The 26416-nt window shown below is 43.4% G+C and overlaps 1 protein-coding gene across 4 annotated transcripts in view; it reads left to right on the top strand.

The window, feature by feature from the left end:
- ERCC1 (ERCC excision repair 1, endonuclease non-catalytic subunit) overlaps positions 1 to 26416 on the top strand; it is a 161237-nt gene that overhangs the window by 70917 nt on the left and 63904 nt on the right. The window contains exon 2 of one of the 4 annotated variants that reach the window (XM_085651683.1): positions 10454 to 11131. The exons of 2 other annotated variants lie outside the window; for them this stretch is intronic. In XM_085651683.1, the coding sequence (XP_085507809.1) occupies positions 10454 to 10853 (400 nt within the window). In that variant the 3' untranslated portion in view covers positions 10854 to 11131. Of the gene's footprint in view, positions 1 to 6456; positions 6595 to 10453; positions 11132 to 26416 lie in introns of those variants that run through there. One more of the 4 variants, XM_085651679.1, reaches the window with a different exon arrangement.

The following is a 26416-nucleotide window of genomic DNA, read 5'->3' as shown; positions in this document are numbered from 1 at the left end:
GCCACTGGCCCAGGTTCATCGCCTGGTGCAAGGAAACTGCAGGATATACTAAATGAGATCTGTGTATCCATTCATTTGTGAAAGGCTGTCCTCATTATATATGGAAACAGCAGTGATGGTATGATAATTTACAGAGGTATTAATTGCTCTGATATCAAAAGCATGAAATATAAAAACGAACAATTATTTTATTTATTTTTTGCACACACAAATGCTTTTGAGTAATATGACCATAAGGAAAATATTGATTTGTATGAAACAATGACTGTAAAGAAACACCATTTCAAAACGGCGCCTACAAAATTGTTGCAAACAGGGGCACTGTATTTTATGTTTATCACATGTGCATGTAAACGGAAGTTGAACAATGCTTGGTTCACCGTGACCAAGCCGTAATTGGCGAAACGCGTCGGTAGGAAGCTTTCGTTTTGCACTAAATAACAATTAAGCATCCTGGAGTGTCCTGCGCTGCTATTTCTTTAAGGAGAAATTTTGCTGTTTGAAATGTATATATATATATATATATTCACTGAAAAAACCATGGGTTTCACACACGTTATAGTTAGGAATTAGCATTTAAAAAAACCTTGCAAATTCACTTAAAAAACCATAGGTTTCACACATGTTATAGTTAGTTGGATATTTCACTCGTAAAAAAACAATGAAATTCCCCCGTTATAGTTAGTTCAGATAACTATAACTCGCGCGCCCGCAATCCACTGCTCATGACGTCACATATTACATCACTCATGACATGGTCAGTGGCATCACTCATGACATCACTGATGACATCATCCTTGTGATAGAGTGGCGGTCGCGCGTGTTATAGTTATCTGAACTAACTATAACGGGGGAATTTTATTGGTTTTTTACGAGTGAAATATCCACCTAACTATAACGTGTGAAACCTATGGTTTTTTAAGTGAATTTGCAAGGTTTTTTAAATGCTAATTCCTAACTATAACGTGTGTGAAACATATGGTTTTTTCAGTGAATTTGTACGGTTTTTTAAATGCTAATTTATTTATGTATTTTTTTATATATATTTATTTTACAATAAACTACGTATTAAATTTTTTTTTTTTTTTGGTTTTCACCGTGAGCACCCCCGCGATTTAAAAAAAATACAAATTCTGCCTTCGGGGTCCTTCAGGGACCCCCTGACAAAGGCTAGGGGGTCAGGAACTCTCTACCCTGCCCCCTTTACTCGTTCGCCACCTTCCTTTTTCACTCTCTCACTGAAAACAAACAAAATGGCGGCCGACACTTCCTGATTTCGACCGATTCGAACGTTGACTAACATGTAACCACCATCAGAATTACGCTCGCGCACGTTAGGGTGCTCGCAGGGTGCGCGCGTATAGATATTGATATGCTTTTAAATGCTATTTTCTCAGGAAATACTGAACAGATTTACACCAGACCTGCAAAAGGCACTTCCTTGACCTTATGGCTACCTCTCTGCCAAATTTCAAGTAATTCTGTTCAGCCGTTCGGGCTGTAGCTGTGTCTAAAGGTCCTATGGGAAAATGCATGGGGAAAACGCGTTTTGGGACCCCCCTTTTTTCTCGGCCCCTACTTGACGAATCACCCCGAGACTTTCAGGGGTAGGAGCTGAACGGAGCGCCCCATTAGTTTTGAAAATTTTGCGAGGATTCGTAAACCGGCGCAAAAGTTATTCAAAATAGAATTTTCAGATTTCCTATGGAAACACGATCCTAACTATAACTATCTACTGGCGACCGCCAGTAGATAATATATATATATATATATATCTATATATACACACACACACATATACCGGCGGCTTCAAGTGCAGCTACTTTGCAGACTACAGGGTCATGATTTTGAATGGTGCAGCAGCACTGGGCACAAAAGTTGTCAAAACTCCTCTAAAAACATAATATTGCTATATTTGCTTCTAAGCAGGCATTCACAATTGCAGTTACCTTGCAGTTAATAGGGGCTTGAATGGTGAAGCAGGTGCAGTGGCACCGGGGGTCAGAAGCTCTAGGGACCCCACTAAGCCCAGTTTATTGCTAGAATTTAAAACTAAGCGGGCACCCCAGTAAACGCTTAAACTGCTATATTTTACAACTAAACAGGCAGTCACAAGTGCAGTTACCTTGCAGACAACAAGATCATGATTTCAGTGGTTCAGCAGGTACTTGACACCAGGACTAAAAGCTTCAGGCATCCCAGTAAACACCTCTTCTATCCCTGACTATCCTTCTCAATCAAAATAAGTATCATATCCACCGCTCAGATTACTTTCATATTTCACTATAATAATTCACCACTAATCCTTTATGAGTGCCGAAGTAGAATGCTACTTGCCGAAAAAGCGCTTCAACAACCAATCTGGGGTAGCAAGCACTATATAAATGCAAACCTGTTTCCCTTCTCTATCCCTCCACTATCATTCTCAATCCAAATAACTGACTAACATATCCAACACTCAAATCGCTTTCAAATTTCACTATATTAGTTCACCACTAATCATTTATGGGTTCCAGAGTAACGTGCTACTGTGCGAGAAAGCGCTTCGACACCTCGTCAGGATTAGTAAGCGCTATATAAATGCAATTACAATACGATGCAATATTTTACTACAAAACAGGCAGTCACAAGTGCAGTTACCTTGCAGACAACAAGGTCATTATTTGAATGGTGCTGCATATGCTGTGGCATCAGGCCCAAAAGTTATTAGAACTCCTTTAAATACCTGATATTGCTGTTACATCAGTTAATTCTATTATTCCCCTCTATCATTTTTCTAAATTTTGCTATTCAATTCAATAATACTTACCCACAGTATACCACTAGTAACAGCACAATCTATTGCCTTTTTGCACATAAACGAGTCATAACACTTTAACATACTTTCTGTAACTTTTTAAACAAAAAACAGCTTATTATCAATCACACAGGCGAAACCTAATGCATTTATCAGTTTGTTCAAGTTAGATTTGCGCACTGTACTTGCATATATTGTCATGATCTGTGCCTGAGGGTGCAAAAATGACCAATGGACAAACAGACGTTAGCATGAATGTCTGAGACGCGGAGGAAGTCTCTGGGGAGGCCGACGGCACCACCTGCCTGCAGGCCCTCTGCAGCTATTTTAAGAAGTTTCACATCCTCTGTCACCTTGGGAGGTCCACATGGTGAGGAATCTCTGGTTAGGGTATCCCCAGGAAGAGCAGCATTATCACAAGGAAGTAACCTATTTCACTGGGCCACAAGGCCTCGACACATTTTTTTCTCACCCATTATAGCATTTTATAAAAAGCTCCTAGGTCTCATTTGTGATTTATCACAACTTGGTCAGCATGCTAGGAAGAGCGCTTCAGTCACGTTCCTTCCATGTATCTGCTTTCATAGTATAAATAAACTCTTGGATCATTATGGAACATTAATCACTGTAGCTCAAGGGTTTCTAGTATAGGTCAAGAAGTTTGTATCTATGGTAGATTTTCAGGATAACCATGCCTATGTAAATTATTTTTATGTAACTTCATTCTATGTTAATTCATTATGTGGACGTTCTGAAATTCTGACAAGGATTCACCCTTCCTAAATTCAAGGTTAATAAACCCGATAAAGGTAGTCAAGAAAGAAACCTGGGACAGTAATGGCTGCTATAAGCTCTCTGCTCCAGAGTTTCAGTATTCCTATTACCGAGGAGACCTGTTGTATATACTTTGTGGGCTTCCGCATGCCCATACGCTTCCCATTTGCTGGCTCCATCGTCTCTCTCAATTATTTCTTCCCATTTGTCCATATCAAACATGCATCATACCTCTTCCTGTTTTTAGCCCTCCCTGAGAGCATGGACCAATTACTAGTATCCAGCTACATCTCCCAATTTAGCAACTGTTTTAGGAACTACTTTTTAAATTGATTTTGAGCACTTCGCACAAGTGCTTTTATTTGCTCCGAGACCAGTTTCTATAAACAGCCTTGTAGATCATGCCCTTAACTAGTCACATTTGGTGTGCATTCAAAGACCAAGATCAAATGTCAGGCACTGTTTTCTGAGGGCGCCTATTCCCTCGCCCAGCCCTCTCCTGCTTCAATGCCTCACCCGTTCCCACCCCCTCCTCCATCACTGCTTGCCCCCTCCTTGTTTTCCCCTTCTGTCGTCAGCCTCTCTTTCAGTCTCCTCTCTGAGTCCTGCGTTCGCCTCACTGACTCCAAGTCCGGCAGAGCTATCTTTAGCTTCCTAGCCGCTCCCTCCTTTGTGTTGTGTTCAGGAGGTGTGTCCGGCTGTCTCAACCAAGCCCAGCGGGCGGCTGGGATATTAGCGCTGTTCAGCGGTGTCTGCAGTCCTGGGAGCGGGTGTCCGAGGCTGTGAACCTAGGGCATTAAGTGCCGGCTGCTTCTGGGGGTGTGGGCGAGCTCGCAGTGCCAGTTGCCAGTTTGTTTAGGATGGACGGAGTTTCTCCAGTTGCCAGGGACTGAGACCAATTCAGTGGGGCGCAGGTTTTAAAGTTCGGCACCCACCTATCCAACCTGTGCCTCGCATCCTCTGTAACTAGACTGGCCCACCTGGCTTGGTGCTGCCTGCTGTCCAACCTGTGGCTCTTGGTGCGCCCTCTTTAACTTCCCTCAGACGCTCGGTATGGCGTTCCTTGCTTTCCATCCTGCTATTCATCTCAAGATAGACATCTGCAATTTCACTCAAATACCCTCCCACCAATCCCTGCTGTTAAACCTGTGGCTCAGGTCATGTTCTCGAACTTCATTTTCACTCAGACCTACTGTTGTACAGTCATAGTTCCATGCGAGTTGCAAAGTGGGTAGTTGGATTGGCGTGCTGAAGGGGCTACCGCTCGCTTTTCCTCGGGATTCACAATAAATTGTAATGCGAGTCAGACAGCTGCGACTTGCTATTCCACTTTTGTGCCCTGTGATACGGGTTTTTACATTTACAAAGGTTACTAGTTTGTGCCGGCTTTAGATTGCAAAAACTCTTTAAAATTTTTCTCCTTACCTTCTGTAACTGCAAAAAAAACTCAGATTTTTGCTTTTGCATCAATAATACCTCGTTTGAAGGCATTTCATAATAGCGCCACGTTTTTAAATTAAAATTACAACACAAGGTGATTAGCTCTTTATGGTACATCCTCTTACAATGTGCTTTTTTAGTGAACATTTTGAATTCACAATGTTTCTTTAAATATTGCAGGATACAGAATTCTGTAAAAATGCCATCTGGACAGTTTGTAAAATGTACTACAGTAATATAGCCGTGCTGCTATTTAGCAAGGCAAAAAGACATTGACAACGGCAATAGCTCTTGGGTTGCTGAGACCTATTGGCTTTGCCAGTGCTTGCTGGAACAGCCTCCTTTCGAACTCCAGCGATTGCTGTTTAGGTCTCGCCTGAGCCAGCACGCATGCGCTGCTCTGCGAGGCATTTAGTAAGGGCTTTTGAACTCTGAAGACACGCTCGTGCGTGTTTTTTATTTTTATTGTAAATCACCCGCAATTGGCCTTTGTGTGCTGTCTTTCTAAGAAAGACAGCACGCAATTTTTCCAAGGCGGGTGCATGTCCCGCCTTCTCTGTCCCCTGGCCTAGGGTGCTCGGGAGCGAGCAGCAGCGCCATCTGTTTCCAAAACAGATGGCAGTCAGCACTGGTCGCGATGGTTATCTTGTTTGTTGATCACTTACAGTAAAGAGATGTGTGTTTTCCAGTCAGACCTAAGCATGGTGCAGTATTTGGTGTTTGAATTCCATCTTGACTTACTTTTCATTGAAAACAGTTTATTTAGCATCGATTTATCTGCGCTTTTCGCTTCCGTGATGCAGGGGGAGGGACATTTTAATATTTGTGAATAGAATACCTTAGATGCCGAAAGAGAAATATCTCCCTTGCCCATTTGCTGAATGATTTGACTTCTCATCCGGCAATTCGTTGTTGTTGTGGGGGTGCAGCTTAGGTTGCTATGGTTAGACTATAAACATGAAAGAACGGCTATAGAGGTAGGTGTCAGACTATTCTCGCCTGGAATAAATATAGAACTAGAGGCCATTTTGTGTTAGTTCGTTAGAATGGTAATACTTCAGAACGTAGTGTTGAGAAAAAAAATAAATAATTAAACCGCTTCTTTTGTAGATCAATCTTTTCTTTATATTTTGTGTCGTAAATAAACCATTACAATGTTCTTTTCATTTTTTGCTTGTGATATGCAAATAAATCATTCATGTGTTTTCAAGAAGTAATTTTTGTTGTATTTATAATTGTAAGGATACATTTTCTTCTTCTCCAAAGACTGGTACATCCAGATTGTTTCCTGAATTCCGTCATTGTACTAGCATCCAATATGGCTACGTTATTAGCGTGCGGGCTGCAGGGCTCTCTTTGCTTCAGTGAATGTGTTCTTTTCCCTATGGCCAGGCGAAGGGGAGGAGCTGGGCCCGGAAGTGGAGTGTGTGTGTTATCGGAAGCAGCTCAAGCCATCAGTGCTGCTGGTTTTGGCTGCAGAAGTGCAAACATGTCTTCAGACTTTGAGGGTTACGAGCAGGACTACTCTGTGTTGAGCGCCGAAATAACCGGCAGGATCGCGCGAATTTCCAAGCTGGCTGCTGGTGAGACAACATTATGTGCTAACTGGCACACGGAACGAGTGAATGTCCATGGGAGAGAAGGGATACTCAAACTTGCTGAGTGTGGCACGATGGCTGCAGATGTTTGTGTTGAAACAATTGTATAACAGGATGATGTGATTTTGAAATGGAGACACTCCAAACAGTGGAGCCCCTATGGTGGTGTTTTATAGAAGACTTTTTAGATTTCTTTAACTTACTCGTGTACCCCCCCATCTCCCCACAGGCTTTACTGTGTGGGTAGTGTTAACATTCCCTTATTGTCTGGTCCCTTCTGTTACTTGCTGTTAGGCCTGGTTCAGTAGAACAGACTGATATTTTACATCTTCTCTGCTACCAGGTTAATCTAGAACATAGTCATGGGCGTGATATCTTATTTGAAAGGTATTCTAAGTAAATGATGACCTGAGTGTCTTACCGCGGGAAGAGAGCATTGGATATAGTATCACTGTTTTTTTCACTAGCACTACCCTGGGTTGATAGTGATATTTGACTGGATTGGTCCGCACTGTGACTTTTGGTCACCGAAATTCCAGATTTCTGTAATGTTTTTTTCGTTGCTTGGCACAGACTTTGTTTGGAAGTTCTGAATGTGGTATACCATTCACCATGTCCACTCCTGTCTTCGGAGATGGAGGTAGGAAAATTCCGCTTGTGTACCCTTGTCCCCTCTAATCTGCAGCTGTTTAGCTGTAGTTACCAGCCCTAGATCCAATGTACGAGTTCAGACAAATATCTGCCCGACCCCGAGCAGACCTCTGGGAGTAGGGTGTGTTCACACCTCATTTAAGGGAGGTGGGGGTTGCTGTTCTAAGCATCATATTGCTTAATTTGTGAAATTAGTGACTGCGCCGTCCCCTTGTACGCCCCCTTCAACCCCACAAGTAATAAAACAAGTCTGAAAAATGCAATTTTAATCAGCAGAAAATATATATACACTCACTCGAAAGCTGCTCGTTTACGGAACCCCTCCCCCCCCCCCACCCACCTTACCCCTGCCAGTGGCCACCTCTCTCGTCCACTGCGGAGAGAAGCCCTACTTGTGTGCTGTCCTCCCTCTCTAACACAGGTTTCGGGCGCAGCTTCTCAGCCCCCCTGGCCGACAAAGCGCGTTCAGGCCTGGGGGTGTGTTCTGTGTTTTCTGCGTGCGGTGAAAGTGCCCTCAAGCAAGCTTCTTTGGTTGAACATCCCCCGCCTCCCAATTAATTGGACAGAAAACATACCACACCCACCACACATGTAGCAGCCGGCGGCATTAACTTTGAGTGGGGGTGTTAGCTGGTGCCCGTTCAGTGGTGTGGTAGGGTTCAAGCAGCCTGGAGTGGGGAGCAGCTCGTACCTGCTAGCTATCCTCATTACTCAGTTTGTCCAGTGAAACTCTGACCTCAGAGGGGAGGGATGTTGCTGCTGGCCGAGCTGTGACTGTGACCACCTCACTACTGTATCTCACCCTTCCCATATCCAGGCTGCGGCCAGCGTATCTGCGGTGGAAGGGTAAAGGCCCTAAGTCCGCCCACCCCCTGAACTTTTAAAATAACCACTATTATGTGCTGACATGAAACTTAATAATTCGCTAAAAGCGTCCTTCGTCTCGGCTGTGGTTGGGAGTGTCAGTGATTTCGAAAACCTGTTAGAAGGTGAGGGTGTTTTGTCCTCTGGGAGCTGTTACGAGGCTGCACACTCTTGCTCACAAGCTGGATGTCCCCTGAGCTGGTTCATCTAAGAGCTTAGAAGCAACGACCATCCCCAGAACTTTATAAATAAAATAGATTACAACCTTTTTCGAATACCCCATCCCTGTCCTTTTAAAGTAACACTGCAGTTCTTAGAAGCATTGGCATAGCCAATAGGTCTCGCCTTTGGGACCTTATAAGTATTTAGTTATGCAGCAGGACCCAAAGGCGAGACCTATTGGCTATGTCAATGCTTGTTTTTCTCTGCTAGGCATAACTAGAGGGTCAATTTACCTTTACTGTTGTGCAAGAATTACTGCCTTTCTTCAAGGAGGAGCTACAATGGGTGTTCTTGACCGATACTATTACATTTTGAAATTGCTGTTTGTGTGATTATTTTTGTGTATTGATAGTTTGCTACAGGCATGCGATGTAAGTTGTGCTTGAGTTTCTGAAATAGTCACCCCGCAAAACAATAAGGCTATTTTGAATTGATCCCATGTGAATTAAACTGACTTGTAAACAAGTAAGGATCTTGCAGTGCCCTCAGCTATGTTTTCCTTCAAAAGCACCCATTTAACCCTTTCGCTGCGGCGGGAATTCCGCCGCAGCGCTGGGGGGTGCGGGGGGGCAGCGCGGTGGCGCTGTGCTCATGACGGAGCCACTCCGTCATGAGCCACGGTTGAGCTGTGCTCATGACGGAGCGGTTCCGTCATGACTCCGCCCAGTTGCGTTGTTCCCCCGCACAGGCGGGGAAACAGCGCCGCGTGGGCGGAGCGGCCGCCAACGGTCGAGGCATGACGGAACCGCTCAGTCATAAGCACACGGCAACCGTGGCTCATGACGGAGCGGTTCCGTCATGAGCGGGGAAGGGGTTAAAGACGTGTGTAGGTAGGCCTGAAGGCCGACATCCTCCTATCCGTTCGCAGTAACCCACAGATATGATCAATCCAGCTGAAGGTTTTTGGGGCTCCTGTCACTCTTCCTTTTGATCTCCATGAGAAACTGAGCAGCAAAAGTCATGGTTGGCTATAGTTATGCTAAATACTGGAAGGGCATTGGTGGGTAAAAAACCAGGACCACTGAAATTAAGTCCGCACAGGACCAAATTATGCATCAGGGATGTCTAAAATGTGTGGCACACACTGTCGCCGATAATGTCGCAATTTTTTCAATTCAAGATTTCGTCTTGCATGAAAACTCAGGAACACTATTAACACCGTCTCTTCTAACTCCAAGCATAAAACATTGTGTGTTTCAAGATGTAGGTAACGCAGATTTGTTTTTTGCTGTTTGCAGCATTGCTGCTCCATTGAGCAGGAAATACTCCAGCACATGTCTTGTATTAAAATGTGTGGTAGAGCTTGTGGTTTACTGTGTGTCGTACTCAAACTTTTAGAAGCAACTCTGTCCATTAAGAGCTTTGTGTAACTGTTACAAATGTATATTGTATGTGTCTGACAGGAGGCACTTCAAGGTTCAAAACATCAGACTTTAAAACGAGAAGCAAAGCGTTTGAAATTTTCAGTGCTCTACGTCCCTTTTGGTGTTACCTCTGCTCCAAGTATGGTGTCTCTGGTGTACAATAAATATGTGGGATAAAGAAAGAAAATATTTTCATGACATACGAGGAATCTTCATTTCCATCCTATTTTAGCTGTTTAAGGACCTATTTCCTGAAGCGTACAAACGCCCTTTTTAGTCCATCAACTGGGGATACGGTTTTACGTCCTTGTTTGTTTAATACCAGAATGCAGCAATCAGCAGCTGAAAGGTGGAAGGTGGTGGGGTAACATTTTGCAAAGTTAACTTTTGACATGCTTGAGCCGGAAACTTTTTTTTTTTTTGTGTGTAGCAGATGGTTGAGTATGTAAGACATTTCTTACGTCCATAATTTATCTGAAAAAGCAAGAGTCAAAAATCTCATAATTCTAGTGACCATTTTATTATCCTCCAGTCTGTACCTGTATTCTAGATGCTCTGCTTTTAGTGGTTGCTGAAGTTTGGACTTGTTGCAAGATCTTTTTGAGGTAGGGAGGCCAGTACCCCCAAGTGTGTCATATTGACTGGCTGAGTCTAATGTAGCAATGTATTACTTGTCATGATTTGAGATGGGGATGAACAAAGCAGAGAATGTAAACACGTTTTCTTGCCCTTGATTCTGGCAGGAAGAAGACTGCAGACCCTGAAGTTGTGAGGGTCACAGGACATCTAGAGCTAGCCTCCAGCCAAGCTGAGCCTGCTTCGGTGGGCCCTCCTCCCCGCACACGGAAGTATAGCCCTCCCCCAGACCTGGAAAAACTCCTGGAGGCAAACGTGAGGAAGGTGTTTGGGGTCTCTGCTGACTGGCAACGGGTATCCCTTGAAGATGGTCTACAGAAATTCCACTTGCTGGCGGGACTGGCATCTGAGCTGGGCCATGCGGTGCCAAACGGCCAACTGCGTGAGATGCAGACAATCTCTGACCTGCTTACCTTCTACAGGACCCCTGTCAAGGAGGCGTCCAAATTTGATGAACTCGTAGCTGCAGACCTACCTGCAAATCTCAAGATCGAATGGGGATACTGAGCATTAGACTGGACCGCTTGTCGCGTACTCTGGCAACTTGTATGTGCTCCAAACCTTAACTGCATCGTCTCTATGAAGAATTCCCTTCACACTTGGCTGTGCGGTTTGGACCGTACATGCTTATAGACACTTCTAAGATAATTAGCAAACGAACAGGATTGATCTCACTTCCTGGACTGATCAATGTTCTGGTTTCATTAAAGTTGTTATAGAAGTTGCTTCTTTTCGGAAATAAATGGCAGAATGTGATGGTAATAAAGAGTGATGCATTACAAATGTGTGTAGTACTTGCTTGGTTTTCTGGACTTTTAACGAAGGTATATGCTTTCTTGGGAAGATTTATGCATAGTATTGGATTAGGTTTTGATTTTGTTTTCTTTTGCTTGAAGATTTTACAGATTGCATAAGACTAACATGCCAGAGTTTAATATTTTAGCGGGTGTGCATTGCACCTTGGTCTCTGAATTGGTTTTCGTCGCTTCTAATTTTAGAGTTAAGTGTTGAATCTCTCAGATGACCCAGCGTTGCACACTGCCTCGTGATGTCACGCTAGCTCTGGAAGGACAGAATGGCTCCTATGGGCTTCTTTTACAACACTTGTCGAGTTCTGTGTTGGGTTGTATTGCTGCATTGATATAACACTAGCCTTTTGTGGGAAACTGAAGTGCTTGCCTGTGTGCAGAGCCAGCTGCACCATGTAAGGTGTGTGCTTGAAAGTGAGTTGTCATTGTTTTTTATCCTATGTGGAACTTGTTTTTTTGTAGTGCCTGATGACCACAGTAGTGCAGTTATTGTGTTAGTGGCACGGTTCGCTTGGCATCATGGTGAATGAAGAGGTATGAGAGATAGGTGCGCAGTTTGTTTTTCAGTAAGCTGACCACTTTCAGCAGCTCTGTAGGAACCTTTACGGTATTTCTTATGACCATAGTTTACCTAGCTGGTTACTGCACTGGAATGTCCAACCCGATATTTTATTTAAAGTTTTTAATCCTGAGCCTCTAGTTGGAGAGATGGCCTTTGTTACAATCGGCTAGTTGGGTCCTGCTTTGGTGGGCTAGGTTGGAGTCCTCCGATTGCCACCAGTAAGTGACAGATCTCTTGAGTTATTCCATACCTGTTCAGTTGATCTTGGCTGGTTTATTTGCAGGTAAAGTACTGGACAACACCTGTAGCATATATGTGAGTAAGAGAATTAAGCTATAGTTGGCTGCCGACCTCGCAGTGTTATAGTATTCGTATAAGTGTGAGCCATAGCTCTGTTCTATGAGTTGAAATTACTCTAGAATACCCAGGATAACCATAGGTCAGCCCTTCTTAGCTTAACTGGAACCAGAAAATAGTGTGCTAGTTGGGTTGTTCCATATTTGTGGGCTTTAAACTATAGATTGAATTTGAAGGTTTAATTGACTTGTCGGGTTCTGTCACAGGGTTATGGGAGGAAGTAGTTATCTTAGAAATAGCCTTGTTTTCAGTGGTCTTCTTAGGTGTGTATGCTACTCTTAGCTTTTGAATTTTGGCTGGTAGCGAGTTCCAGAGCTTGGGGAGTTGTACTGAAAAAGCAATATATCTCCTATGATATGTGAATTTGTGATGCAAGCCTGGAGAGCAGTGTCCTGTTTTGTTTGTATTGGGTCAGTTTAATTCGTAGGTATAGTGGTCTTTTTTAGGTCTTGCCTACGCAGCGCGCATGCGTTGCATAGGAGGGCCTTTAGCCGTGGTTCTGGTCTTTTTGGAAGCAAACACTCGTGCTTGTGGCGGCATCCAGCTTGCGGGAGCACGCAGCAGCGCGCCACAAGCACGAGTGCAGTGCTTCCAAAAAGAGCAAACCACGCACACACCACTCCTTGGCTCTCGCTCTCCCTCTCTCCCTCTCCTCTCGCTTTCTCTCTCTTTCTGTCTCTCCCGCTCTCTCCTTCTCTTGCTCTCTCCCCCTCTCTCGCTCTCTACCCCTCTGTTTCTCACTCTTTCCCTTTCACGGTCTCTCTCCCACCCCGCCTTGTGTTCCATAATGTACGCATGTAATATTTCTGCATTTTACATTTTTCACAGTATTTGCACCAAGACATAAGCCCACTCCGGGGAAAGCACTACTGTGTCCAAAAGCGAGGACCCACTGTGAGTTGGATTTGTCCCTTCAAAATAACTAATTTCCTACCTATCTATTTCCAGTGGAAAACAAATCTTGCAATTTACATCAAATGCCTCTCTGCGTCACATACATATGAAAATGTTCAATTGTTCTGGCTTCGGTTTATTTTGCAAGCGGTTTCCAAGACTTGCTGCGTCAGAGGGCGTGATTTCTCTGCCTCCCTCGCACAAATAAAGCCCTTGGTTGTGTCTACCCCACATGCCTGAGCCTTGTTAGTCCTTAATGAGCATGGTGTGACAATCTGTGTGTGCTCGCCCTACTTCGTGTTTATGTCTAAGGATTAGGAGCAGCTGGGTGGCTAAAGGGAAACCGCGGCTCTGCAGCTTAAAAGGCATCCCGTGTGACACAACCCGGTAACCTGTGGTTTGCAGGCCCAGCCAGTAACGTGGCCGCCGCAGCCATCAATCCAGACCTTATCAGCACAGATGCACAGCGATAAAGGGTGCTATATAAACACCGCACAAAGCACGGCGGTGTGCGTGCCTCCGACTCACAGGAACTGCATAGTCAAACTTTTAAGTGTATGAGTGTAGCACTTTAATATACCAGCACGTATACAATGCATACAATAGGTACATGTGGTGTTTAATCTACGAGTGTGACTCATTTCAGAATGTTTTGTACTCCATTTACATTCGACCCCCACTCTGTTGCTAGCCATGGTTGGGCGTCTCTTTAAAACAAGCATTGGCATAGCCAATCGGTCTCGCCTTTGGGACCTTATAAGTGTTTAGCCATGCAACAGTTAATGTTGTTGCAGTAAGGATATTGTGCTGCATAACTAAATACTTAAAAGGTCCCAATGGCGAGATTTATTGGCTATGCCAATGCTTGTTCATTGAAGATTCTGTTACAATGCATGGTTCCTTGAACATTGTCCTTCTAGCAATAGGCAGCCAGTGGAGTGATAGTAGGACTGGTGTCATGCGTTCTCTTGGGTGAAGGTGGAGAAGGGGTCTTGAGATAGCAATTTGTATTAGTTGTGTTTCACATATGATGAGCCTGGTTTCACCAAGGAATAGTCGAGCTTGGAGATTACGAGCATAGTCAAATTTGGAAATTAAGAGCGCTTGGATGGCTTGTAGTTTTTTTTATATCCAAAGTATAGGAAGATGTGATGCAGTGTTTTAATAGGTTGGTATTTTTGCCACTGTCCACGGGTCACACAGGTCATGTCAGTCTTTGCTGTGTTGAGCTTTATGTAGTTACTCATCATCCATGTATTTATTGCACAATAGGAGTAATCAGGTTTTGATTTATACAGATCTTCCAAGCCATCCATTTTGGGTATTATCTGCATAGTAAGGTTGAATGATTTAATCAGGTTTGGTAAGGGGATAATTTAGATGGTGAATAATAAAGAAGATATGGGCATCTGAGGGACTCCGGTGTTGGATGTCAGGTGCCGAAGTGGAAGGTGGTATGTAAACAACTTTGTGTGTCTGAGGTAAGAAGCAATCCATTTTAGACATTTTCACAAATTCCGAGATGAAGGTGTCTTTGTAGTTGTTTGTGTTGGTAGACAGTGCCAAATGCAGCTGATAAATACAAAAGCAATATGGTAGCCGTCCGTTGTTGTCCACTGTGAGTCTGAGGTCCTATCAAATGGATATGATGGCTGACACTGTACCTCTGGCTGATCTGGAGCTGGACTGTAAAGTCTGACATTACGCTGTTTTCTTCTGGAAATTTTGAAGGTTGGGTAAATACTGTTCTTTAAATTGTTTTTCCAATATGGTTCTTTTGAAAATGGCCTGTAGTTTGCTGGGTCAGATGGGTCGAGGTTTTTGTTTTGGAGGAGTGAACTAATGTAGGAAAATTTCAGTTTGTGAAAGAAGGAACCTTGTTCCAGGGACTTGTTGAGTAAGCTTCGAATTATTTCCCCTGCACTGGTTCTGTGATTTATATCTTTCAAAGAGTTTTCGAGGTGCTGAATCTATAGGTAATCCCTATGGGCTGCTTGTAATAATGTTGGGGGAATCTGTTCCTGAGAGGGCATTGTAAATAAGTAGCAGTGCAAGATTGCTTTTGTCTTTCTCTATGTTGGTTGTGCCTGGGGTGGTGTCTGTGTTCTCCGTAAGGTAAATGTCTGTCTTTGTAATTTTTTTAACTAAAATCCATGGGGAGTTTGTCACAGAAGTCTTGTAGCTGTGGTGTTTCTGTATTCTGGCACTCTACTCTGTTAGAATATTGTGATATTCCCTAGATGTGCAGTCTGCTTACGGGTATACCTGTGCAGTAATGTTGTCTTTTCGTGGCTCTGTAAGATCTTCTATAGTGGCTTAGTGTAATTTTGTCTTGATCTTTTAGTTTTCTCTACTTGCTTTGTCGTATGTTGGGTTGCTTTTATTCTTTTGACATTGTCATTAACGCATGTGATTATCTTTTTTGTGGTGAACTCTGAATGTGGTCTTTATTTGTATCTCTTCGTCCAGTGCAGAGGAGATCCAGTTGTATAAGGTGTGTATGTTTTGAAGTTGTATTTTTATTAGGGTTCTTTCAAGATGGGAGTTGAGTTTGTCATTGTCTAGTTTTTTTCCATTGTCTGAATAAGCGTTTTTTTTTCTGTTGATATGTGTGTTTATCTTGAAGTGTGCCCCACTGTGCCCCTTACATTTAAATCAGACCCTTCAGACATAAAACAGTGTACATTGGGTTCACCCCTTCCACAACCTGTATTTTATGGATAGGATTAAGGCTCTCACTAGCCACCTCTAACATCCCAATCCTAGAAACATTATTGATTTTGCCCAATGCACGATTCAGAACGGTCCTTGTTAGCATTCTGTAGGCTTATTGCCTGTAAGGACCATGAGACCAAAGAGAAGACCGGTTCAGGTACTCCTGGCCCGAACTCCTCCACCTTTCAAACTTCATACAGATGTGCAAGAATCATTGTTGTGACTTCAGCACAATTGTAGGAACAAGGAGGAGAAAGTTGGGACATGTACATTAATGTGGGTGGGGAACCAGTCGCCAGTTGAGTCATAGGAGCTGTGAAGAAGGGAAAAGAACCAGCAGTGCGTGAGGACATTGCGAATAGAAATATCCAAGTCAATTTGCTAAAGGAATAGATAACCTACTGCTGCAGCAGAATTGTGGCTATGTAATTTTTAAGACCTACACACACGAGGGCTTGTGGTGAACCTTCATCTCGCACTCCACAGAAACCGCTATTTGGCAAAAGTAAACCATGCTTCAGGTCCAAAACATGTTCACACTGATGCCAGGTTGTTGGTGTGGCGGGAAACTACCAATACATTGTAATAGGCTCGGCGGGGAAGGTGGGTAAGCAACAGAAATAAAGAGTTGAGGCAGGAACCTGAGACTTGGGATGATGAGCATGGAGGAACTGTAAGAGATGTAGTAAAATGCAAAGCAAGAACTGCGATGCATTGAAATTGTGAGAGAAAAGTGTAGATGGAAAAGACCAGAGAGATCTGTGTTCAGAGCACTGGGGTAGAAGGTGTGTGCATTGCATACACTGTGTAAATAATGTGCGAGGTGTTGATTGGACTGCAGAGAGATGATTGTGTTGGGTGTGCCGCCCCGCCCTCCTGCCTGTAATTCTCTCTGGATTATTGGTAGACACATTTGTAGTCTGCCCATCTGTATGGGTCTCTGCTCTGTAACACGGGAATGAGTGAAGACCACTTGCAGGAGCCACAGCACTCACTATCTCAGTGAACAAGGGAGAGAGATACCTAGTTGGTTGTGTTTAGGGTAGGTGACAAACGTTGTTTTTCATACATGTAATAGTACTTTTTTACTAAAAGGTAAAACTGCAAACTTGATGTTTAAGGTAAATCGTTTTTTACCAACTCACGATGGTAGTTGCATGTTGGATAAATAAAAGAAGCACTCGTATAAGATGGCAGCTCTCTGTCCCTGGTATGGAAGTCTGTGCCTGTCAAAGATGGCTGCTCTATGTGGTAGTCTTCTCGTCCCGATACTCTTTCAGGAGTGCACATCAGCTATATGTATTTTTTTTTTTTAAATGCAACTTGTTTGCAGGAAGGGGTACCGGTGCCAGTCAAAGATGCAGCTGTGTGTGTCTCTGCTAATGTGACTGAGCACCAAGCAAGAGAATCAGACAGCAGTCCAGCACAACACCTTATGTTAGAGCCAAGAAATCATGCATAGCAACTGTGTTTGAGCAAGTACTTCACTGCACTTAAGAGTAGGAATCGTGTCCCAACGGCATGTGAGCTAGTAGTGGCCCACAAACCTATGCAAGTGTGGAGCGACATATGCTGGGGACCGAAGTTGAAGAGGATCCTCCCAAGATTAAAGTAGATATTTTTCTAACAAAGAAAACAAAGCCATAAACACAAATTAAAATGAACAGAGCAGCAGAGGTCCAACGCTGAATGACTGTTAGCAGAAGTTACTGACTGGCTCCCTGACAACATGTACCAGAAATATTTAAAGTTTTAGAGTACCCGTTTCTCCTTTGCTTTTTTAATCTATGCTTGATTGATGTGTATGTATATTTGCCTTTAATTATATAGTCCTTAATGTCGCAATGCTAGAGTATCAGTCTGGTCAAAATATTATGAAAGGCCCTCTTTGTGGTTAAACCCAAATTAGAAGTTTGAGATCAGCAGATCTTGGATGAATGTTGAACGCTCTGAATGGAGCCAAGGTCTGGAATACATTGTCTTAGGTGTTGAGAGGAGTAAAGCCAGTCAGTGAGCAAATGTGAGATAGCGAATACTGGACCTGGGCTATGAGACGGAGTGAAATCCATCAACAACTGCTATTCGTAAAAGCCTAATGTTGACATTGACCAGTATCTGAGATCCTGTATTAAGAATCAGGTCAGACATTGCCTTGACTGTTGACCTGAGTGACAAGAAGTGGGTAAAAGACATCCTCTAGTCATGGAGCTTAAGGTGTCATAAAGCACATGCTGGGCTCGGCGCTCTCCTGTGGATGAAGCTCAATGGCTCTCTAACTGGGAACACACTGCCTCTTCATACTTTTGCTCTACATAAAGGGACAGATTGGAGAATGCAAGTTCTGCTTTTGATAGGTGGGGAGATGGGGGGTGGGGGGCACACAGAGTGCCCTTGAACAACCTCCTTTTTAAAAGGACCTGTTGACTATTTCAGTCACTGTTGGTGTCACTAATTCTAATAAATCCTAAAGAGCCACAATTGTTCGGGATCAACGTCTTAGAAGCTTCAGGAGAGAGGCTGTTATGAAAATCCTCTTCCTAGTTCAACCTATCTCCCAGTGTCTTGTGTCTGAACTTTCTCATACAGTCTAGAACAGGAAATGAGAACATGCACAGCACGAAGCGATACTAGACCCCATCCTACCATTAAATACAATGCACAAGATCTTCACGACATCCGTAGGTATGTAGTGTGTCGTCCACACCTCTATGCCCTAGACATCGAGTCGGTTTCGGAATGTAAAGACTGTGGTTGGATTCCACAACTTGTTTTGGAACCACCCAGGTAGTGTTACTCTTCCACGCTGCAGGGTTCAGCTCAGGAACACAATGACAACCATTTAAAGATGTTCCTACTAAATACTCGTTTGATGAAGAAACATGAATTCCAGATTTATGATATATTAGCCGACTTTAACCCTGACGTTATGTTTTTAACCGAAACGTGGCTCACTGAAGCCTCTAATCCGACGATTGCCAACGCTATTCCAGCAGGGTATTTGATTATGTGGAAAGATCGCCTTTTAGGTAGGGGCGGCGGTTTAGCCATTATTTTCAAAAACTCCTTCAGCTGTATCTCTCGAGCTCTATCTGATTTAGACAGTGCAGAAAGTTTGGGTTTTCTTTTGAATATCTCTGCTCACCAAACAATAACGGGAGTTCTGCTTTACCGGCCTCCAGGCCCGACCAACGGATTTCTCGAATATATAGGTCAGTTGTCGGCCTCTATTGCGGCTAATCACAGCCAGTGTCTTGTCTTGGGCGACTTCAATATCCATATGGATATGGCACAGGATCCCGTTACTATACAATTGTATGAATCTTTGGATATTCTTAACCTTACCCCTTACCTCAAACAAGCCACCCATGAAAAAGGACTTATCTTAGATCAAGTATTTTCTTCTGCGGAGATTGTATCTGAGGCCCCTCTTGCCCTGACGTGGTCAGACCACTACTTAATAAAGTTCAATATTAGGAAAGAGCTAAATAAAGCAGGGCTTACGGGAAAGTATCTTTCCCGGAGCAGCTTCAGAGCCTTTAACCTGAAGACACCCGAGGCAATTCAGAGAGCCCCAAGTCTGTGCCCTCCCCTACTGTGTGGTCAGCCTGATCAAGATGTATCTTCTCTGGAAAACTGGTTAAGCCATCAGGCTCAGACTCTGGCACCCCCCAAAATGAAGGTGGAAAAACTTACTAGAGCGTCAGCCCCATCGTTCACTATTTCTTTAAAATCAAGTAAAAGCGCCTGTAAACATCTGGAAAGGTTATGGCGTAGACATTATAATCCTGCAGATAAAGCTACTTATAGCCTAGCCTTAAAGGGTTATTATAAGAAAGTACGTGAGGAGAAAAGATCGTTTTTAATGACAAAAATTGATCAGGCAGCTAATAAGAGTAAGGAACTCTTCATGATTGTGAAGGATTTTTCTTCCCTCTCTTCTACTAGGTGCCTGTTCACTCCTTCAAGTGATTGGACCAAACGGATGGCTAGTTTTTTTTTCATGATAAAATTACGGACATCCAAAATTCTTTTAAGAGCAAATCTTGTGAAGAAAAGACTCTGGATTTTAGGCACGCCATAGGTCTTACGCAATTCCCCAATATTAGCCTTAATCAGTCCCTTTCTATCATGAAGATTCTTAAGTCTGGTTCGCCCTCCGATCCATGTCTTGCTAAAAATCTTTCAGCCATAGCAGAAGTGATCAATCCCACTGTGAATATTATTCTAAACTCTCTTTTACAGGAGGGCCTTATGCCGCAAACTTGGAAAAGCGCCAAAATTTTACCTCTTTTAACCCCTTCTATGCTGCGCAGATTCCGCCGCTGTGCTGACGGAATCTTGCGCGGGCGTGGTCATGACGGAACGGTTCCGTCATGAGCACAGCTCAACCGTGGCTCATGACGGAACCGTTCCGTCATGAGCACCGAAGGGGTTAAAGAAACTCAAGGCTGACCCCGACAATGTCAGCAATTATAGACCGATTTCTTTATTACCCTTTTTCGCCAAAGTGCTGGAAAAGTTTGTAAATAAAGTTATTACAAACTTCTCCGACGCTAATAATCTTCTCCACCCTAGTCAATCGGACTTTAGAGCCAACTTCAGCACAGAAACAGCTCTGCTGGAGATGGTTGAGACTGTTAAATCTGTGTTGGATAGGGGCGGAAGTTACGGCCTCCCGCCTTTGGAATGGTCTCCCTATCTCCCTCCGTCGGAATTCTGATCTTTTGTCCTTCAGACGTAATCTGAAGACGTGGCTCTTTCCGCTCTAGCTTTCCCCCCTTTATTTTTTTTTTGGGATGGCTTCTAAGGGCATTTATTTTCTGCTTTTGTTGGTTGTCTGTGGTCAGCTGTAGCGCCGAGACACTCTTTGGAGTAGCCGTGCGCAGTATAAATCACGAATAATATAACCTAACATCCTTATTGCAGAAAGAAAAATGGTGTACTCCCTACCCAGGCGAAGTGCTACTTATGTCTTTACATGCAGATGGACACATCCGATCTATAATGCAAGCTAAATGGAACAGTATAAATGCCACAGCTCAAATCAGCGAGTTCTTCCATAAACTTCTTCAACCTACTGCATACAGGTGGACAACACTCTGCATTCCATTCTCTACACCATTCAAAGTATCTATTTCCAGAGGCATGACAACATGACACAAAAATAACAACTCGGGGTTACTCTCTGAGACTGCTCTAGTCTTGGGTTTTCTTTGTACAACTCCATGCATTCTGGAAATTGTAGCGCTGGGCCGCTATAATTGAATGATTGCATAATTTGATGTTAGTGTACAAAAAAACTGAACTGTTTTTTTTCTTCAAAAGATTTTAATACTTTTAAGTTCTCGAACATACATGGGAATCAGTAACTTACATTGAAGTAATGTTGCTAGCCAATTAGATATAACAACTTGAAAATATTAACTAAATTGAGTAGACAGATGTATATGGTTGTATATACAGAATTAAAATTGTTAGTCATGTATGCTTTACTGTACTGCTTCCAAACCTGAGAGAGTGGATAGATGAGAGAAGAAGAGAGAAAAGAGTAGTTGCAGAAGATGAAGAGCAGGAAGGAGATAGGTAGATAAGCTATGGAAAAACTGTAGGAGGGCTGGGGTGGGTGGAAAATAAAGGGTGCCACTTACGTGTAACCCTGATTTTGTGTGTGGACCCTTTGCTGATGGTAGTTGGAAAGCATGGATGTGAATGGCCAGTATAGTTGGTGATGGTAGCGCAGTGTGTGTCTCAAGGAGGTTTTGACCTTCAAGTATAGTTCTAAGGAGGATCACGGTTGGCGGAAGGAGTTATAGTCGTGAGTTTTGAGTATGTATTATCTGCACTTATGAAGCATTACCCTTCCCCACCACGTATGATATGAAGTGTTGTCGTTTTTCCGTTCACAGATAACCTTGTTGATACCTGAAGTAAGTAATGTCTAGCAGTAGTAGATCTGCAGTTTGGAACCCAAGGCGCTGTTCATTGCATTGAGCGGAATGTCTTGCTAAGAGATTTAATTGATGGTTTTGTTAATGAGTACTGGGAGGGGCTTTACAAGATTGAAATGAAAAAACATTTACAGAGACTTCTGAATAGTTCAGCATTTATCTGACTCCAGTAGTCTGCTTTTGAACAGTTTGAGGGTCCAGAAGGATCTATGTAGTGCCCAATATTTACATTGGATAACGATTGATGAAATCTTGGATTTGGTAACCAATTTCTATATGGATGCCAATATTTGTTCTGATGGAGACTTTATCTCCTGTTTTGCACAGGTTTTTCCCAATTTTTCCTGTATTTAATTTTTATCATTATTAGTGCTTGTGGTAATTTGTATATTTTTGCCTTTAGGTAATTTTGTGTGGAAACGTGTCAAATCCAGTTAATTCGGTCTTATATTTGAGGTGGTTTAAAGATTGTGTTTCTCTTGAGTGCTTCTTTAAGTTTGAGGCAGTTCTATTAGTCCATGTTTGAGAGGTTATGTTTCTGTTAAGCTGTTGCGGAAAGGATATGGTTATCTGGCAGATCAAATCTTTAATATATATTAAAACCGGACTGTTCTAATAACATTCAGTCCTCTGGTAACTTTAAAAATAAGAGACATCTGATGATGTAGGTTTGCTGTCTTGCCAAATCGCACTCAACTTGCAGCAGAACCACCGCTGCCTGTCACGAGCACCAAAATACAGTAACTGACTCACCATTCATGTAACTAGCCAAGGCCCGCTTGCCTTAAGGCCACAACAACAAGCATGTTGATTCTGTTGAGACCAAGAATCCGATTTTCCATTTTATGAGCCTGATCTGTAATTCATTACAGTATGCTGATCAGAAAAGAACAAAGTCCACCTTAGTTGTCTTGGGGTAAGTGCTGTAGCAGATTTTTCTTTTTTTTTTTTAACAAAAACTTTTAATACCCAAGAGTTGACAGACTCCTATGAGCTGAGGTTAGTTCAAGCAGCAGGTTTACCAAGGGAAATATTGTCCTTCATGTGCAACAACTAAGACAATACTACTGTTGAGAATGTATAAACTATATAACCCAAGTAGGGTAAATAATTATTATTTAGTAAGGAAGATACCACAAAAATGAAGACAATCTGATGGTGTAGCTAAAATTTGGGTTACTTTTAGTCAAAGTTACTTTTAGTCAATAGTCTTTGGTTTTAGTGACCAGGTCTATCCTCAAAATGGCCTATAGATGCAGTTTTGAGCACTTGAAAAAAACAATGCCTTTGGCAGCTTGTTTAGAAGAAAAACATGTCTTTAGTAAATTGTGTTTATTAGGAAAATTGTAATTCTTACTCGTAGAAGCAAATCTTCTTGTTAAAAAGTACCTTGAGGTATAATGTCAAATCTGATGAGCTTGTCCTGCAGACACCAAGCCATTGTATCCAGTTGCAGGAGGCTCCTCACAACTCCAGTCAAGTCCATAGAAAAATGCCCAGTTACAGCTGGTTCTTGGGATTTCTCTAAGCAGCTCAGAAGCAGGCAGTAGAAGTTACAGATTATGAATTTTCTTCTAGATCTTCAGGCCCACAGCAAAATGTCCAGTTACAGCTGGGGCTTGGGTTCTCTATAAGATAGCCTGTAAACAGGCATTCATTAAATATGTATTTGTGTGGGCTTCCTTTTAAAGTCTACCAGCTAACACCGTCCGTTTTATGGAATATTAGGTGTGAATAGAAGGCGATCTAGGTATGGGACCGGCTTACTGTTGACCTGGGCAGCCTGAGCTTCAGAGAAGATTACTTTTGTGGTATATTCCTAACAGAAGATCACAAATTAGTTTTTTATTCCTATTATACTTTTTAAAAGAAGAATGTTAAGCTTGCTTCAGTTAATATAGTCTCTTTTAGCCCCTTATTTATTTGGATACTTGCGAGTAAAACATTCCCTTCATTTCTGCATACTATCATTGAACATTGTGGAATTGTATGAAACCTTTCAAAGCATTTACAGTTGATTTTCTCAATTGTCAGTTAATGCATCTTTAGGGTAAAAACATTTTCAATCCAGGTATCTCTAGACCCATTCAGCAGGCCTCCGCTTCTACAGGGACGAAATACCAACAGCCCAGAGCAAAATTAAACTGGGGATCACAGCAAAAAGGTGGATTTTCGCACAGCCCCAGACATTGTAGTGCTTGACCCAGTTTCTGTAGTGCCTTCCTGCTCCTTGATGTGGCTCTATGTGCCTTCTGGTGGGTCAAGTATGCAGCTACTCTATTTGTTGTGCATGGTCGCTCCAGGGTGATTGTGTAGACCTATAGTCCGTTTTGGTGTCATGCGTGAACCTTGGAGAATGTGTACGAGACTAGGTGCAGCAGCATTTTACGCATAGCGCAGTGTGAGGAATAGTTTCACGGACAAAGGGACCCTACTAAATCGGGTTTTGGTGAGAGGCCACACAGCAGTGGCATGAACCCACTTCCTGAGGGCATTGTCAGTGCTCTGAGAAATACCACATGGAGTCTGTTTTGTAGCGAGAGATTCCCTATTACGGAATTAAGTTAGTACCCCAGTAAATATTATTTGAAGTTCCCCAACAGTGACAAGACTATAAGCATACACTGTAGTGAGTACACCCAGAAGTGACTGAGGCCCAAATCTGAGCCACCAGTAAATACAATCTGGAGTACACCCAGCGAGACTGAAATCGAGCCCCTGTAGGCACTGTCAGGCCACAAGTAAGTACTATATGGAGACTCCAAAAGGAGCAACAGTAGGCCTAACACTGGCGACACGGTTAGGCCACCAGTAAATACTACATGGATAATGGAGAGACCCCAAAAGGAGCAACAGCAGACCAAACACTGGAGGCACTGTTGACATTCCCCAAGAGTGAAAGGTGCATAAACACTGATGAACAACTGGTGAGTATTACAGGGAGTCCACAGAGGAGGAAAGAAGGCCAGCCCATGTAGGCAGCCAGTGAATATTGTATAGGAGCTAGCCCAGAGCAAGATGAACACCATTGTAGCAGGTATATAGGACCCAGAAGAGGAGAAAGGCAATCCAAAGGCTAGTTAAGTAAGATGGATGCTGCATTTGACAAAGGCTTAGTCTAGAAATGTTTGTCTGCGGTCAGGCTAAGGACTCCTGCAGGAAGACAGTGGAAAGTGATGGAGAATGGGAGCAGCAGAAGGTAGGGGTTCTGCCCCAAGGCTCCTATATTGTATCCAAACAATGGTTCAAAATGTACAAACAATTAAACATGTCAACAACATGAATAACTTGGGCAGGAATTTTATATATATATATATATGTATATATATGTATGTATATATATATGTGTATATATATAAGGTATTTGGAGTGCTCCAACCCACCGTACCCCTTTCCAGAATCTGTGTCGCTGCAAAGTGCAATCCGTGACAGCACGGAGGAATTCCGGGACATTGTATCCGTTATTTCAGGCCTGGCTGCATTGGGACCATTACGGCAGAGGCGTCTTGGGGGCCCAGGTGAGGAGCTTGATTTCAGCCACAGCATTTTAGCCAGAGCACAGATACCCCGTTTTTAACTTTCATCCAGGACCCATGGGGGATAAAGGGAGCCGTTCAAGAGACATTTTCCCAGTTGCTTGTGTGAGGAGCATTCTGGGTACTGTAGTTCGCCGATGCGACTACAGTGGTGCAGTGCCTCTGACCCAGCCCACCTGGATGTGTCATCAATGACGAAACGAGGGGGAGTATTTCAAGTGTTCTGGCAGGAGAGTGCCGTGGCAGCAGGCATCTGAGGAAGACATTATGTTGAAGCGCGTCATGCCATTGCTGATTTGAAATTAAACTAACTTACCTGGATTCCCCGCTGTGTCCCTCCAGTTCTTTGGTATGAAGGAACTTCTTTGGCATAAATTGCGCGCTGTGTCCTGGGCGCGCTAGGAGAAGACCCGCCTCGTTAAGTGGAAGGAGTCACAGGGGCAGCTTCGGCATTTTCTTTTCGTCCAAAGGTATTTGGAGTGCTCCAACCCACCGTACCCCTTTCCAGAATCTGTGTCGCTGCAAAGTGCAATCCGTGACTGCACGGAGGAATTCCGGGACATTGTATCCGTTATTTCAGGCCTGGCTGCATTGGGACCATTACGGCAGAGGCGTCTTGGGGGCCCAGGTGAGGAGCTTGATTTCAGCCACAGCATTTCAGCCAGAGCACAGATACCCCGTTTTTAACTTTCATCCAGGACCCATGGGGGATAAAGGGAGCCGTTCAAGAGACATTTTCCCAGTTGCTTGTGTGAGGAGCATTCTGGGTACTGTAGTTCGCCGATGCGACTACAGTGGTGCAGTGCCTCTGACCCAGCCCACCTGGATGTGTCATCAATGACGAAACGAGGGGGAGTATTTCAAGTGTTCTGGCAGGAGAGTGCCGTGGCAGCAGGCATCTGAGGAAGACATTATGTTGAAACGCGTCATGCCATTGCTGATTTGAAATTAAACTAACTTACCTGGATTCCCCGCTGTGTCCCTCCAGTTCTTTGGTATGAAGGAACTTCTTTGGCATAAATTGCGCGCTGTGTCCTGGGCGCGCTAGGAGAAGACCCGCCTCGTTAAGTGGAAGGAGTCACAGGGGCAGCTTCGGCATTTTCTTTTCGTCCAAAGGTATTTGGAGTGCTCCAACCCACCGTACCCCTTTCCAGAATCTGTGTCGCTGCAAAGTGCAATCCGTGACTGCACGGAGGAATTCCGGGACATTGTATCCGTTATTTCAGGCCTGGCTGCATTGGGACCATTA

This window comes from Triturus cristatus, chromosome 4_1 (genome assembly GCF_964204655.1).
Source record: "Triturus cristatus chromosome 4_1, aTriCri1.1, whole genome shotgun sequence".
Lineage (NCBI taxonomy): Eukaryota > Metazoa > Chordata > Amphibia > Caudata > Salamandridae > Triturus > Triturus cristatus.
This window is presented reverse-complemented; position numbering and strand designations above follow the sequence as displayed.